The 14,598-nt window shown below is 43.1% G+C and overlaps 2 protein-coding genes across 4 annotated transcripts in view; one reads left to right on the top strand and one right to left on the bottom strand.

The window, feature by feature from the left end:
* LOC119164226 (transmembrane protease serine 9) overlaps positions 1 to 14,598 on the bottom strand; it is a 77,229-nt gene that overhangs the window by 47,124 nt on the left and 15,507 nt on the right. The gene's annotated exons all lie outside the window — the stretch shown is intronic.
* On the top strand, positions 4,526 to 11,857 carry LOC119164228 (juvenile hormone acid O-methyltransferase). Of its 2 annotated transcripts, none has more exons than XM_037416376.2 (4): positions 4,526 to 4,846; positions 5,281 to 5,844; positions 9,403 to 9,559; positions 11,022 to 11,857. In XM_037416376.2, exons 2-4 carry the CDS (start codon positions 5,293 to 5,295, stop codon positions 11,183 to 11,185), a joined length of 873 nt encoding a protein of 290 aa, XP_037272273.2. In that variant the 5' UTR covers positions 4,526 to 4,846; positions 5,281 to 5,292; the 3' UTR covers positions 11,186 to 11,857. The 2 variants fall into 2 exon arrangements, with proteins under 2 accessions (XP_037272273.2, XP_037272270.2); XM_037416373.2 differs by having other exon boundaries at positions 5,278 to 5,844.

Raw genomic sequence — 14,598 nt, 5'->3', positions numbered from 1 at the left:
GAGACTATTGATTGAGTAAAGGACTCGACACCATTCATCACTCCTCGTTGCTGTCGGTCGGATAGGTATGATTTAAGAAGCTGGTGAATTTTGCCTCGAAAACCGTAGTCATGAAGCTTACTTAACATGATGTTGTGGTTGACGGAATCGAAAGCTTTCCTTATGTCTAAGTAAACTACGACGGCTATCTTATTGTTGTTCAAGGCTTTGTTAACTTGTTGGGTTAATACCAAAACTGCAGTAGATGTAGACCTGTGTGCTCGAAAAGCATGCCGGTTTGAGCAAATTATATTATGTTTGGATGCAAATGATGCTATCTGCACTGACGGAATTTTTTCAAACATTGTATTAATTACACTTAACACAGATATCGGTCTGTAATTTAAGGGACTTGATCGGTCTCCATCTTTGTATACAGGGACGACTTTTTGCCCAACTTAAGCTCATTTGGGTATATACCACAGTCCTACCAGTGTTGAAACATGTGCAGCAAATGGTCTGCCAGAATGTCTATGTTATTTTTTATTAATTTAACTGTAATAGCATCGAGCCAAGCCGCTTTATTGGCGTGTAGTTTTTTTACTAAGGACATAATATGAAACATTTCTATCAAAAATATGGCAAAACTATCAGAAACTGGTCTTATAGGTATAGAAACTGGTCTATCAGAAACTGGTCTTAACAAGTATTTTGCAGACGTCGGGCGTGCTTTGGGAGCAGTTTCCTGACACAAACATCAGTACGCGCTTTTTCTTCATCGCAGGTAGTAGGCATGGTGTTGTCATACGAGTTCTGTTGAAGTGCGTGGAAACCTTTATCTTTTGTGTGTGTGTGTGTGCGTGTGTGCGTGTGCGTGTGTGTGCGTGTGCGTGTGTGTGCGTGCGTGTGTGCGTGTGTGTGCGTGTGTGTGGGTGGGTGCACGTGGGTGTGTGCGTGCATTTCTGTGCTTCCTGCTGCCTGATGCACTGGGTGACTGAACCTAACGACAAGTGAAACAGAGTGCAATGAGGATGAGCACGGGTATCGCTTTTATCGTTTTGACGTTCGATTCGTCGAAGCAAAGCTCTAGCATTCCTTTTTATTTTCGTTGATTGTATCGGTCTCTCCTGGGACAAGCACACATGAGTGTAAATATACTTGAAGCTTTTTATACCAGGCAACAGTGATTTGTTCTATAGCGCGATCTTCATAGAAACAAATGGTAGAAAGGTGTCTTGAAGGGCCAGTTGGTGCATTATTCTGAGAGAAACAGTGCTTGTGTTGCGTTGATCATTCTTTCTTCGTCCCGTTTCTGCGCTATTCCTCTCAGCTTCATAGAAAGTATGTAATTGGCACAAAGCGAATAGCCTAGTAAGAAGGAAGGTTACGTGCGAGGATTTTACGAAACTGGTGGTGTTTGTTACCAATCCTGTGTAAAATCCGCAATCAATACGGCCAGTTCAATGTGGGGAATGTTTTCTGTCTTATGCGTACTCCTTGATTACACGTACCGTACGTATTAAGTAGATAGTTCAGATAACGCAAGGAAGTTGCCACCAACAAATCGCAAGAAGGAAAAATATTGGGAATTGGGCTGCGTTTGTTGATGCGGTAGTATTAGCGAATTTCTCCAAGATGGTCACTGCTATGTTGATCGAAAAATATCACTGTGGTCGTATTAGCACCACATAAATACGTTTTATACTAACGCCATTGGGGGAGCAGCATTATTTAACCGAACAACAATTAAGATGAAGACGTCAACTTTGACCAAATGCTGCGGTCGCTGCAGGTCTGTTGATATTCGATAAGATCGATGAATGCTGCATCTTTCGCCAAAGCCCTGGCATCGAAATGATGAAGACACAGAGCACCATAGTCGAGGCTTTTTGTGGTGTGTGGCTCATGGCTGTGCATCCCGTGAAATTCCCGTGGTCAGAGACTGAATAGTACATGAAACGTACTAGCCAAGAGATATGACGCATTTTAAAGATGATAGTCTTTTTGGGGGACCTTCGACGCAGACACTTGGGTATGTCTGTCTGTATGTCTGCCTGTCTGTCTGTTTTTCTGCCCTTAACGGTACCCTAAACGGCACCAAAGTGGCCAAACGATACTCCAAACGACTGAGCCCATCCGCAGCGGCCACCAATATTGCTCAAGATTCAGCGTTCATAGTTGTGTGTTATTCACATTTAAAAAGCAAATATTGCTCATATCTGAGGCACAGTAACTACACGTCAATATTCTGTATGTGTGTCTTTTACTAGGAAAAGCATACATAAGTAATTATAAGGACCGTAGCGTTTATCACGTTGCGCTGAGCAGGCAATGCTTGCACGAAAAGTCAAGTGTTTCCAACGCTTTGCTAAGACGACACGGTGGTGGCACCTACCCGTAGCCTTGCGTTCTACACCTTATCACCTCCACGACGGGCGAGCAGGGCGCGCATAACTGCCAGATAGCGCTCATGTCTCACGTGTGACTTGACTTGACGTGCTCGTTCGCCTCCGCTGCATGCTCGAGGCACTCTAGCACGGCGCCTCCATAATACGATTCACCAATTTTCTTGCCAAGAACATCGAATAAACGTTTTGTTCATTCTCTCCAGACACAAAACTATCGGCTTTCGATGACTTTTGCAGTGTAACATTCAGATACAGGGCCATTTTTTTTGTAAAGCGCATACATCATTAGTGTGCATATTTTTAATAATGTTCGACACGAAACTCAGCTTAATCACAAACAGTTGCTTTGGCACAGTCAAAGTGACAAGCACTGGTACATACAAGGCTTTGTCTTATGTTCATAAGGCCGACGTTAAGAAGAAAGACGATAAGAGACGGAGACCAATGCTTCTCCATACCTCCTATCGTTGTATTTGTCAACCCATGTGCTGTGAACGTTATCAGGTGTATCACCATGTAGACCAATTAACCACACTGATAAGGTATACTAGGAGTTCAAGTTGTTTTCATTGAAGCAGACACGATTGAAAATGGCATATCCATAGGATAACCTACACAGTTTGACAGCACCTGTTCAAATTCATCTCGCAGAATATTAGAACCAGATTTCAACGTTTTTTCCTTATCTACTAACAATGCTCATGGCACACAAAGATGTATTGGTGAAGAGCTTGACGTAATACTTAGAAGGAACATATAGCACACTTAATCAACACTGCGTGACTGTAACAGCATTGTTCAATAGTTGAAGACCGAAAACCATTATAGTGATAATCAAGGTTAGGAGCCTCCTCATGGCGCCTGAATGATCCTGCAATGCTATAAAATGGCAATTCATTGATAGATATGTGGGGTTTAACGTCCCAAAACCACCATATGATTATGAGAGACGCCGTAGTGGAGGGCTCCGGAAATTTCGACCACCTGGGGTTCTTTAACGTGCACCCAAATCTGAGCACACAGGCCTACAACAATTCCGCCTTGCAGCCGCCGCAGCCGGGATTCGAACCCGCGACCTGTGGGTCAGCAGCTGAGTACCTTAGCCACTAGACCACCGCGTCGGGGCATAAAATGGCACTTTTTAGTGATCACAAGCATTATATACTTAGTAAACTTAAGATATTTCATGACGTCAATGGTAGTCATGTGTTCGTTTCAGCGCTTACAATGTTACCGGACTAGGATCGGTTCAGAGAGAATTGTAAACCGATTATTGCTTAGGTCGTGTCGCCAATCAGGAAATTGTATTCATGCGGTGCGGTCGGCTGAAGCAATACTCGGCATCATATTATCCAACAGTTATATGATTTTACCATGCAGTATGTTTGCTTTCTCAACCGTCCCAAACTTTCTAATTATCAATCAAGCATTGTATTAAAAACCAAGGCTTTATAAAAATGAATGCTTCCTCAAAACTACACAGACAGGCATTTGGAATATACAGGTACGAACGCGCATTTCCGGCGTACTAAAATCAGCAAGAGGCAAGTCTGAAATCTAGCCAATCACTTTATTTGGTCTGCGGTGTATGAGGAAAAAAAAAACACCAGCAATCTGCATAACTATAAGGTCGTGTTGGAATGAAGACTACTGCGCACATCCTGAATAATAAAATTCGTTTCCCCAAGCAGCACGTCACCGAAAAAAGAATTCAAATACTTTCAATCCAAAGCGCAACTCCAACGGAAGTTCGCCCTTGGTTAGGACCTACGGCATATGCACTCGACATTGCTACGCTTAGTTTCCTTTTTTTGTTTTAGCGTAACATATAATTTCAATACTGCCATGTGCGTACGTTTTCAGGGAACGCATTTAGGTGCCTCGCCGCGTTCTCGCTCAAAAACAACTACTTTTACCGCCACCAGTGCATCAATATACTTCGGTTCCAAGTGTTCTAAAAAAAGTCGATTTCGTTGTTGAAAGGCAATGTTTGTGTGGCACTGAAACGGGATACCTAAAAAAAGTAATGTAAAAACAATCGTTTATTCCCGTGTACGGCGGCAGAAATGGCAGCTATAAATTAAGCCACATGCTGTGGGAGCACAGCTCGCACGACCAGCTGGTGTCGCGACAGCAAGGTTCCTTTACAAAATGGAAAACACAGGGCACCGGTCGAAGGACAGGGCACATGTATTGTAGGCAGGAAGTTCGTACATCCGCAGACACGTCGTAACACATTAGCTGGGTATTTATAAAGAACACATCAAGGAATATATTGTAGGTACTCTACTGGGCAGAACCTCAAGACTGCACCTTTTTAATAGGTTTAAGGCGCCCATACAAAGATGAACGTTTGATGGGCACAGTGTTGTATAATAACTTAATACTGTATGCAGCGAAGTGTTGAGCGCATCGATTGTGAATTGTGACTGGTTCTTCCCTCGCTAAGGACAAGATTGGTCAGTTCCCTTTGCCTTCGAGTTTTCCGACATGTTTATATTCAATAGAGCTTTATCGTGATACATTACAAGCAGAAAGAAGAAATTAATAAGGAAGAAAATTTCGGCTATTAAATATAGTCACTGTTGTGCTCTTGTGCAAATTAGAATAGTATCTTCAGCTGTTTGGTGAATCAGCATTGACATATCTTCACAGCGCAAAATCAATGAGGCCGGATGAGAGGGCACCACACTTATGCTTGAGCCAAAGTACTTTTGTCGAGCGAATTCAAAATTTATTGTTTCTTTACACCAATGTCGCATAAAGAATGCTGAGAATACGAGTTACTAAATTTTTTTTTTCAAAATGTGAAGTACACACAACTGAAGTTAGTATAAACATGTCAGATGTGCTTACATTGTGTCTCATTTCACTTTTATTTGCCTTTCAGCAGTGTACATTCATCATGCCAAACACAACGTACAGCAATACGCTGAACAAGAAGTCCCGAAATCCAAGGTACAACTCGGAACTGTACGCCAGTAACGACGACCGTCAGAGAGAATTGAACCTCAAGGTTCTAGACCTGTACCAGATGGCGTTCAGAACCAAACAGAACGCGGACCAACAGTTCCTGGACATCGGCTGTGGTACCGGAGACTTCACGCGTGACTGGCTTCTTCCGCGATGCTCCCCTTGCAAAAGAATCGTCGCTGTGGACGCTTCGGTGGACATGTTGGCGTACGCTCGGATTCACTGCGCGCATCCCCGCGTAGAGCACGATTACCTCAACATCGGGGACGACGTGAGCGACTTTGCTAAAAAGTACGGCAAATTCGACCGCATCTACTCCTTCTTCTGCCTCAACTGGGTCAAAGACCAGGCTCGCGCGATGAAGAACGTCTCGGCGTTGCTTACACCTGGTGGAGAGTGTCTGCTCGTTTTTCCCGCCTGGTCACCGACGAGGATGCTTTGGAGGAAAGTGGCAGAGTTGGAACGCTGGAGAAAATTTTCGAAGGTGAGCTGCTTTGTGTCATTGAAGTACATTAGTGGTGAGTCTTGAGATGCCTGGAATTGCTTTGCGCAATCCTTTTGTCTATGGCATATATATCCGAAATATTATAACGCAAGGGTTTAACCATTGCTCTTTGGACATGTTGTTTCGTAGTGCTAACTCATAACAATGAATTATTGAACGAAGACGTTATGAGCATCTGGCGCATACACCGGGTGGTAGTAACAAGGCCTCCAGAGGAAGCAAACTTTTCCATCCAGTGGTCATGGCAGTGATCCCCTCTTCTCGGCAATCCATATCCTTCCCTCACCGCCTTGCCCCTGGTAACGGCCCACATTTGGTCTCCCGGGCGGCGTAAGTGAAGAAAATCCCCATTCATTTTTGTGGCGTGAAACTAGGAAGGAGTGAATGTTGAAGAGTTACAGAGCAGTGGTGGGGGTGGTTGTGCTTGTAATTCCTATTAAGTGTTGTTGTGCTCCTCACTCTTGCCACGGAAATCGTGCCCACCCGTGCTGACACGGGCGCACCTCTTGATAATTCAAGGGTGCAACAACATTACATTAAGCAGATTCACAAAGAAAACTAAAAAAATAGCAGCAGATCTACTGTGATATGCAGAGAGGTTACTTCACAGATGCACTGATACAACTCACTTACGCGCTGTGTTGGCGATGAAGATGACATCAGTAATATTCGGAGGGAATGCGCTAAGTATACAAATGAAGGAAAAACGTTCACAAGAATTAACTATAGTTCAGTCTGTACAGACATCTTCACACACCGCAGGAGTTACTTTGACCGCGGCTTGAAAAGCATCCTCAGCGTAAGGTCAACACCTTAAAATACTAAGTGTACACTGTAGTAGATAAGTGGTTGTGTTTGAGAGTTATGAATAGCTGTACAAGAGTTACATGTCTGCTCACATGACAAGCGTCCGAGGTGGTTGCGAAAAAAAAAACTTGGTTTCCCTCCTCCCCCTGAAGGCTCAGCCAAACTTGTCTTCAGCTACACTAAAGAAACCCCGCCCTTTCGCCATCGCAATACTACTATAATTTTCACCCCCCCAAAAAATGCTGCAGGCGCCTATGGTCCGCATTTGTCAGCAGAACATGAACAGAACTCTGTGCGAACATTTAATTAAAAACAGAACTCTTGGAAGTAACCTGCCGATTGCATATATTTGTTTCTATTGATATCTGTTTTTAAAGATGATAGTCTTTCTTGGGGACCTTCAACGCAAAAATTTTGGTCTGTCTGTCTTTCTGTCTGTATATTTGTCCGTTCTTCCGCCTTTACCGGTACCCTAAATGGCACCAAAGCGACCAAACAATACTCCAAACGGCCGACCCCATTCGCAGCACCCACCAATATTGCTCAAGGCTCAGCGTTCATGCTTGTGTTATTGTCAATTAAAAACAATTATTTCACATATCTGAGGAACCATAACAACACGTCAATATTATGTATGTGTATTTTTACTAGAAATGGCATACATAAGTCATTCTAAGGACCGTAGCGTTTATCACGCTGCGCTGACCATGCAACGCTTTCACGAAAAGGCAAGTGTTTCCGAAGCTTTGCTAAGACGATAGCGCCCATGTCTCATGCGTGACGTGACTTGATGCGCTCGTTCGCCTCCGTTGGACGCTCGAGGCACTCTAACGCCGCGCCTCCAGAATACCATGCAACAATTTTCTTGCGAAGAACATCAAATAAACTCGCTCTAGGCGCAAGTCTATCGTCTTTCGACGACATTTGCAGTGTAGCATGCAGATACGGGGCCAATTTTTTACCTTCATTTATGCTTAATGATTTTCTATTTTCATTGCAAAACCTATACTAATTGAACGGCGCAAGTTGTGTAAACCCCATTTCCTCCACAGCAAGTTGGTTAGAACAGAACAGGATAGCTCTGCATAAGCACGCTTCATAACGCGCCAGTGCATAGGTGCCACCGGACATTGAAGCGAAGCGGCGCCGGCGCATAGTGGACGGCCCCTCTCGTTGAAATTCAAGGCAAAGCGAGAGCAGTGCGCTTCAGTGCTGTAGAAGATGACGCCGGACTAAGCGAAACAGCTCCCACCGATCCCTGCGCGCAGGCGTAACGCCATTCGATGAGTGGCGGCGCCGGATATACTCTGGCGCTCGGCAAAGTGCGGCCACGTGGAACCGTGTTCCATCTACGAGTGGACGACCAAGTAGATCCAAGTACATCCCGTTCACAGACAGGTTGGTACTATCGTGCGGCATATCGTTTACCCTGTGCAACACGATTGACCATAAAATGGCAATCGAACAGAAAAAAATAATTCTTTGGGTTATCGATTCAATCCAATTTCGTTGTTTTTTTTTAACGACAGGGAAGTACCAGCTGCGCTAAAGTTCTCACAGAGAACAGACTAAGGGCGTTCGCTGACCTGAAGGTTATAGAGCCTAATGATGTTATTGCAATTGCTGCTAAAAGCGAAAATTTAAGTGACACAAAATAAAAAAACAGCATTTCAACTAGATGAATCAATAAACTGCTCTAATTGAAACGTGGTTCATGAGCAAAGGTAGACTAAAAACGACTGAAACCACTGCACACAATCAGTGAGCAGAGGATACGCCTACAAAGTTTTGCACCTGTATTAAAAAAAGACGAAAAGAGTAAAACCTAAAGCAGGCATTTATGGTTCGACACACTAGATAGAGTACTATAATGACCCCGAGAACGCACGAGAAAAATTTATGTTGTGGCCGGTGGTGGACGGACGCCGCTATTTTTGTCTCCACAGAGAAATGTAGTGGCCACTTAGTTACTGCAACGAGCAGACCTATAGGTTCATTTTACATATTTTTTATGTAAATATCGAAATAATAAATTATTACTATTGTCAGCAGGACTGAGAGTTGGGCTGGTTGGTGATACATTATGGGCAGTACCAGCGCACAAACTCACGGGACGAAGAGAAGATACACAAACAGCGCTTGTTTGTGTCTCTTCTCTTCGTCCCGTGGGTTTGTGCGCTGGTACTGCCCATAATACTATTTTCACTATCATTTCTGTAAGTGAAGAATCCATTGGCTGATCATTTGTGCCTCGGGAAAGAATAGTGTAAACAAAGCAAGTGCGTCACTTTGTTCATGGAAAGCAAGGCGGAAGTAGTAACCTCACGGCGTAGAAACTTTGGAACAATTTCAATACCTTTATTCGTCGATTCGATATATAAATGATGCCGGGGTTTGCTGTGGGCTTGCTGATACATACACTGTAAGCTTGGCCATCTTGGCTGAGAACTGCTCTGTTCTATCGATTTCTTCACGAAAACTTTTGCGGAGACATGTGCAGTGATAAAACCATGGGACATTCCAGTATTAGATGCAAATGTCTCACGCATAAGCCCAAAGTAACAATTGTAACAGGTTATTGAAACTTATTACAAGTGTACAGTTCTCTATGTAATGAAACCCCGGAAATGTTTGATGTTTTATTATTACATTTTTTCCTCCGCCAATATTTTGATATTTGCAACAGCGCTATCATGAAATACGTTATTTTTATTTTCTTACTTTTATCAGGTTTTCGAAAGTTTTGTTCCCCGAAGTCAGGACCTTGAGGATGACGATGCAAGGATAACCTACGTACGGGAAATCCTTCGCGGTGCCGACTTGGAGCCAAACACCTGTGAGCTACTATATGTGCAGCCAAATTACAATAAACCAGAGGCACACATAGGTAAGAATTGGCGCCAATTTCGTTGCTCGCCAACTTTAGATTCTTAAGTAGGCTTTGAACACCACCATGACCACTGCCTATAGCAGTGAGATATCCTTGGACACTCGTGTCATATCGTTTCATTGTGGTTTATTAAATTACTAGAGGGGTTCCCGTAGGTGCTAGGTATTAGTGAAATTATGAATTCCTTACGAATGGAAAAACAGCGTTAGGATCTACTCCTGGAGATCCACATATGCATGTTGCCTCCTTAAAGCCAACTTCGGCGATTTTTTGAGGTCAGTGGATCTCAATGAAGTTCACTGGGTACGTTCCTTTGCACGTTAGCGCCATCCTTGCGAAATTGTAGGCTTGAGAGTTTCGTTGATTCTTTCAAATGAATTTTAGAGCTTGCCTCGAAACACTCACCTCACTTGCCAGAATAAATGACAACATTGTGTGTGTGGCGTTGAGTTTTGCATGGCCGAAGTGACGAACTGATGCCCTACTGCAGCGTCTACTTGTCTGCTATGGATTGTGTGGGTTTGGCCGGTGCTTACTTGGTTGAGTGTGTGATTTCATTTTCCATTTGGGTGGGCGTGCCATAGGTGCCAAGTGATGTTGCGTTGTGAGCCACACACTATTCGCCATATCTTCACCAAAACAACGTAAGCATTTTAGCCGATCGTCGCGGACGGTGTGGACATGCAGGTAGTGTCATCTGGCGGGCATTATGTTTAATCAGGCAGGTTCTGGCAGTGTCAGGAAAATCTGTACGTTCCACGTAGAAGTGCGCTTGGTTGAGTTTTGGTTTCGGTATTGCTGTTTTTCGGTAATCAAAAATCATTTTCAAATTTTTTTTTGAATTTCAGTTATCGGGTGCGCGAGAAGGGTGTCTAAGAAACATAAAAGCACCATTATCCTGACATGGTCACAAAATCGCCGGAGTTCGCCTTTAAGTTGTCGTGAAGCTTAAAAATTGAGTTTCTAAATTTTGGTGGTACATCAGCGGTAGTATCAGCTATTGCTATAAAATTAGAAAAAATTCCAACAATACACGCCAGCTGCATTAGAGTTGAAAATTAGATTAAAATTCAGTGCAATAAAATAAATAAATAAATAAATAGACATAGAAAAAGATTGCGTCAGGCATGCCTACGCAAATTTTCGCTCTTCTTTGTTTTCCAGTGGTTCAAGCCTTCCTAAGTTTTTGAGATACTTAGTGTTTTAGCAGAAGGCACGGAGCATGAAAATAAAGCCCCCTAAAAGGCAAAACAGATGAAAAGTGTGGTGTTTTGTCCACTTCGTTTCATTTAGGTTCGTCTGATTTAGCACACAAACCAAAGACAGCAAGTCAAGTCATCAGTGCTGTCCTTGACATGATTGTCTGTGTGATTTACTTGGTTACAAACTCGTAACTATTTATACACAGTAAGAACACAGACTTATGACGTTGAATTTCGTGATATTGTGTCAATTTCAGACATGCAGTTGTCCCTAAACCCCGCCTGGTCCTTGGCCACTGTCGATGAACGAGAAGCTCTGAAGAACGACGTCAAGACGGAGGTGATGAAGTGGACCAATGAGGGAGCATACTGCGCGAGGCCATCGCTTTACGTCATTCACGCAAGGAAGTTAAAAATATAAACGCTCTCATGTTAATGTATCATGTCGAAGTAGCCTATAGCGCATGTAAACATTTGTAAAAATGATGCTCTTGTACGGAGCTGTTGGCTGAACATGCCGGCATCTGCTGTGTCATCTGGTACGCCAGTGATAACCACCTATCAGGTCAAGTAAAATAGCAATGCACTCGTTCTGGAGCTTAGGCATCAATGCAACAAATAGTATCAGATTATTTATATGTTTTGCATTATAATAGTATGATGTTTGAGCGGTTGACCAGTAATGCTAATAAATGGACGCATTGAAATGAAAGGCAAGAAGTTGAAGGTGGAAGCTGGCGATGAGAAATTTGAGAACAGCGGATGGCTGCTTGATCCGACGTTTCAACAAGCGCGCTTGTCTTTTTCAAGGTTGCAACTGACTTCGTCAGCGTTTGTGTGTGTATGCCTAAATGTATGTAGCGATGTTTAGTATGCATACTAAACCTCTGCAACTGTTCATAGAGGATATTTTCAATGTGTTTTTGTGTGCTAAACTGGAACATCGTTAAATGACTGTACAGCTGTGGCCCCTGCCTGTATATTTGTGTACGTATAGTTGCAAGAAAACATGACAATCTTAATGAGCCGATAAGTTTATAAGCTGTGTTTGCCTCACCCTATTTCGTTTAATAAAGTTTATTTCAATCCAATATCTCATTCTGCTCAATATCGGTTCCGCGTAAAGCGGCAAACACTACTTGTTCAACTCGGTCGTTGCCGGTGTCTTTCAGTTTGGGAGCGCATTGATTTGCGCTAGGTGTGCGACATTCGCAAAATAAAAATAAGGCAGCACGAGGGACGTAAATGCAATAGGCTATATATATATATATATATATATATATATATATATATATATATATATATATATATATATATATATATATATATATAGATAGATAGATATATATATATTCCATAAATTCCATAATCTTGTACAAATATTTGCACAAGATTATGGAATTTGTGGCAGGAGAGAAGCACACTTTGCCTAATATGGCATTTTTTTTCCTACTGCTGAAGGAATCGAAGAACGATTAAAATTACAAGTAACAAGTACGTCACAGACAATAATCTGTAAATCTTTACGTGTGTACGAAAGTTCATCATAGGCTTCGCAAAATAGTACACGCACAAAGTAAACAACAGCTGAAAGAAACCAGCGGCAAAGATAGCGAAAAATAGAATTGTTCATCGCGCGCTTATTTTTCACCCCGTAGTAATGAAGGTGCTGACATGGTGTCCAGGTGGCCATCGTTCGATATTGTTAAAATAATCGCAGCTCGTAAACCATCAGCGCCGTACGTGCTATACCGTACTTTCATTGAGCCTTGCCAAACTATACATGAAGTATGTCGTCGCACTGAACTTGCCACATTTTAACCACATGAAAACGAGCACAAATGATTGAGTGATTAAGTGCATATGTCAAGAAACATGGTATCATTGCCCTCTTCATTAAAAAGTATCCTTGAATGTGCGCACTGGGCGCTCAATGAAAGTGACAGTAGGGCAGTTAGGGCATATGGGATGGGGCTAAGCACGTTTCGTAAGGAAATAAACACCTCCTCTCCACCAGCGCGCCACTGTCTACTTGCTCGTCAGAAACACGAACAACCACAAAAGATCCATCGCCGAGGATACATGAAAATATGTTGGGTTTTACGTGTTAAAACCACCATAAAATAAGAAATCACGTCTCAGTTATGGACTCTGGAAATTTCAGTTATTTCTTTCCCTTCAACAAGCATTGGCATCGAACAGTACATGCACCTCCGCCATTTCAATTATGCTAAAATGCAACCAGTACCGCTAGAATCGAACCCATGACCTTCGTGCCAAAGGCTGAGCACCATCACCAGCGATTCAATGGCGGACAATGTTAGAGGAAGGTCAACGTGTCACTGTGTCGTTGCTGTGGAAGATTCATTCGAAGAGGGCGTTGGTGTGAACTACGGAAAGTTATGCGAAATCACTTCACTGGTTCCTAGACCCACTGAGACAAAAGAATTAATTACTCCCTTCTAATTCACATCAAAGCTCCACAAGAGAAAGTTATTGTATCTGACCCCTTGTTTCAAGATGAAGCGCTTATAATATGTGCTGTTCTTGAGTTTTATATTACTGGTTTTCAAGCCCGTCTTTCCCATTGAGTGCTTTTCTTTGGGAGGACACAAAGGAAGTAAGTATTTCTCAAGAAAGCGGCGGATGAGGAAACTGGTTTCATCCGGCATGAGTAGGAAGTAGATGCGATCAAACGCGGAAGTCTTTTGTGAGCTATGTACAGAAAGTTAAGAAGCACCCAAACAAACAGGAGCCACAACGCCAAAAAGGCATATTATGCAAATTGCTGCAGCAGCAGTGATGACACTGGGATAAAACTGTATTTACAGCGTCGTAAGTTTAAAACACAACATGCAAAAAAACACTGTCATTTTTGTAAAGTTATCACCAATAAACAGGCTGGATTTATCCGAAGTCAAATTTACATATTCACCCTTTGTATATATGCCACAGCCATCAAAGATTGTTCTTGTAATATATGTCTTATCAAGCACACAGAAACCAATAAAGCAGGGCATTTTTAAAACGTAAATGACGTGACTCTCAGCTAAATCTTTGAAGCAGAATGATCCTCAAAGCAAGCGCTTTGGTAAAGTATATTAGCACACTATATCCGAAGTGATTTACAAAGTAAACAGAGTGTAGACTGGTAGCACCATTTTCGAAACAACTCTTCCGCTTACTGATGACAACGTTCTTGGTAATCACTGTTGGCTTATCGAGAGACTGACACCACGACGCAAGTCCCCACTTTGTGGTATCAGGTTCGGGCTTTTCCCCATCACCTGCTAAGTTCTTCGTCAAATATCAATCGGCTTGATCAGCGATTACCAATGCCCTGCTCTGGCTATCACGTGGTTGATCGCTAGCTGACCTTATAACAAGACCACCATTTCTTGAGAGGGAACTATCCTGTGTTGCGCTGAACAACTGGTGGCACACTGGACACGAAGACTGACTACGCCGGAGTTGCCTGCTGACGTCTGTCTTTTACCGGCTTTGATGGCAGCGTGGAAAGGTCATTCGGCGTTTATGATGGCGACTGTGGGGTCTGCGCAGGGAATCCCGCAACAAGGACAGGGAAGCAATCGAGGAACGCCAAGGAACCAAAAGTCGGCTCCATTTGGCCCGCCTTTTCCGAGTCCACAACATCCATGTACCTTTTGCACTGCGATGCAGCCACCCCGTGCACGTGCATCGGCTGCTCCGACGCCCAGTAGAAAAACACCACGCTCTTCACAGAAAAAGTGTAACAGTCTACCAAAGAAGTCTACAACAAATGTAGCGGTGGGGGCATCCTGTTCGTCCGCAATGACTTCGGGAAGGCCAGCA

Source organism: Rhipicephalus microplus, chromosome 8 (assembly GCF_043290135.1).
Source record: "Rhipicephalus microplus isolate Deutch F79 chromosome 8, USDA_Rmic, whole genome shotgun sequence".
In the NCBI taxonomy this organism is placed as follows: domain Eukaryota; kingdom Metazoa; phylum Arthropoda; class Arachnida; order Ixodida; family Ixodidae; genus Rhipicephalus; species Rhipicephalus microplus.
Note: the sequence above shows the minus strand (reverse complement) of the source record. Positions and strands in the feature narration are given on the sequence as shown.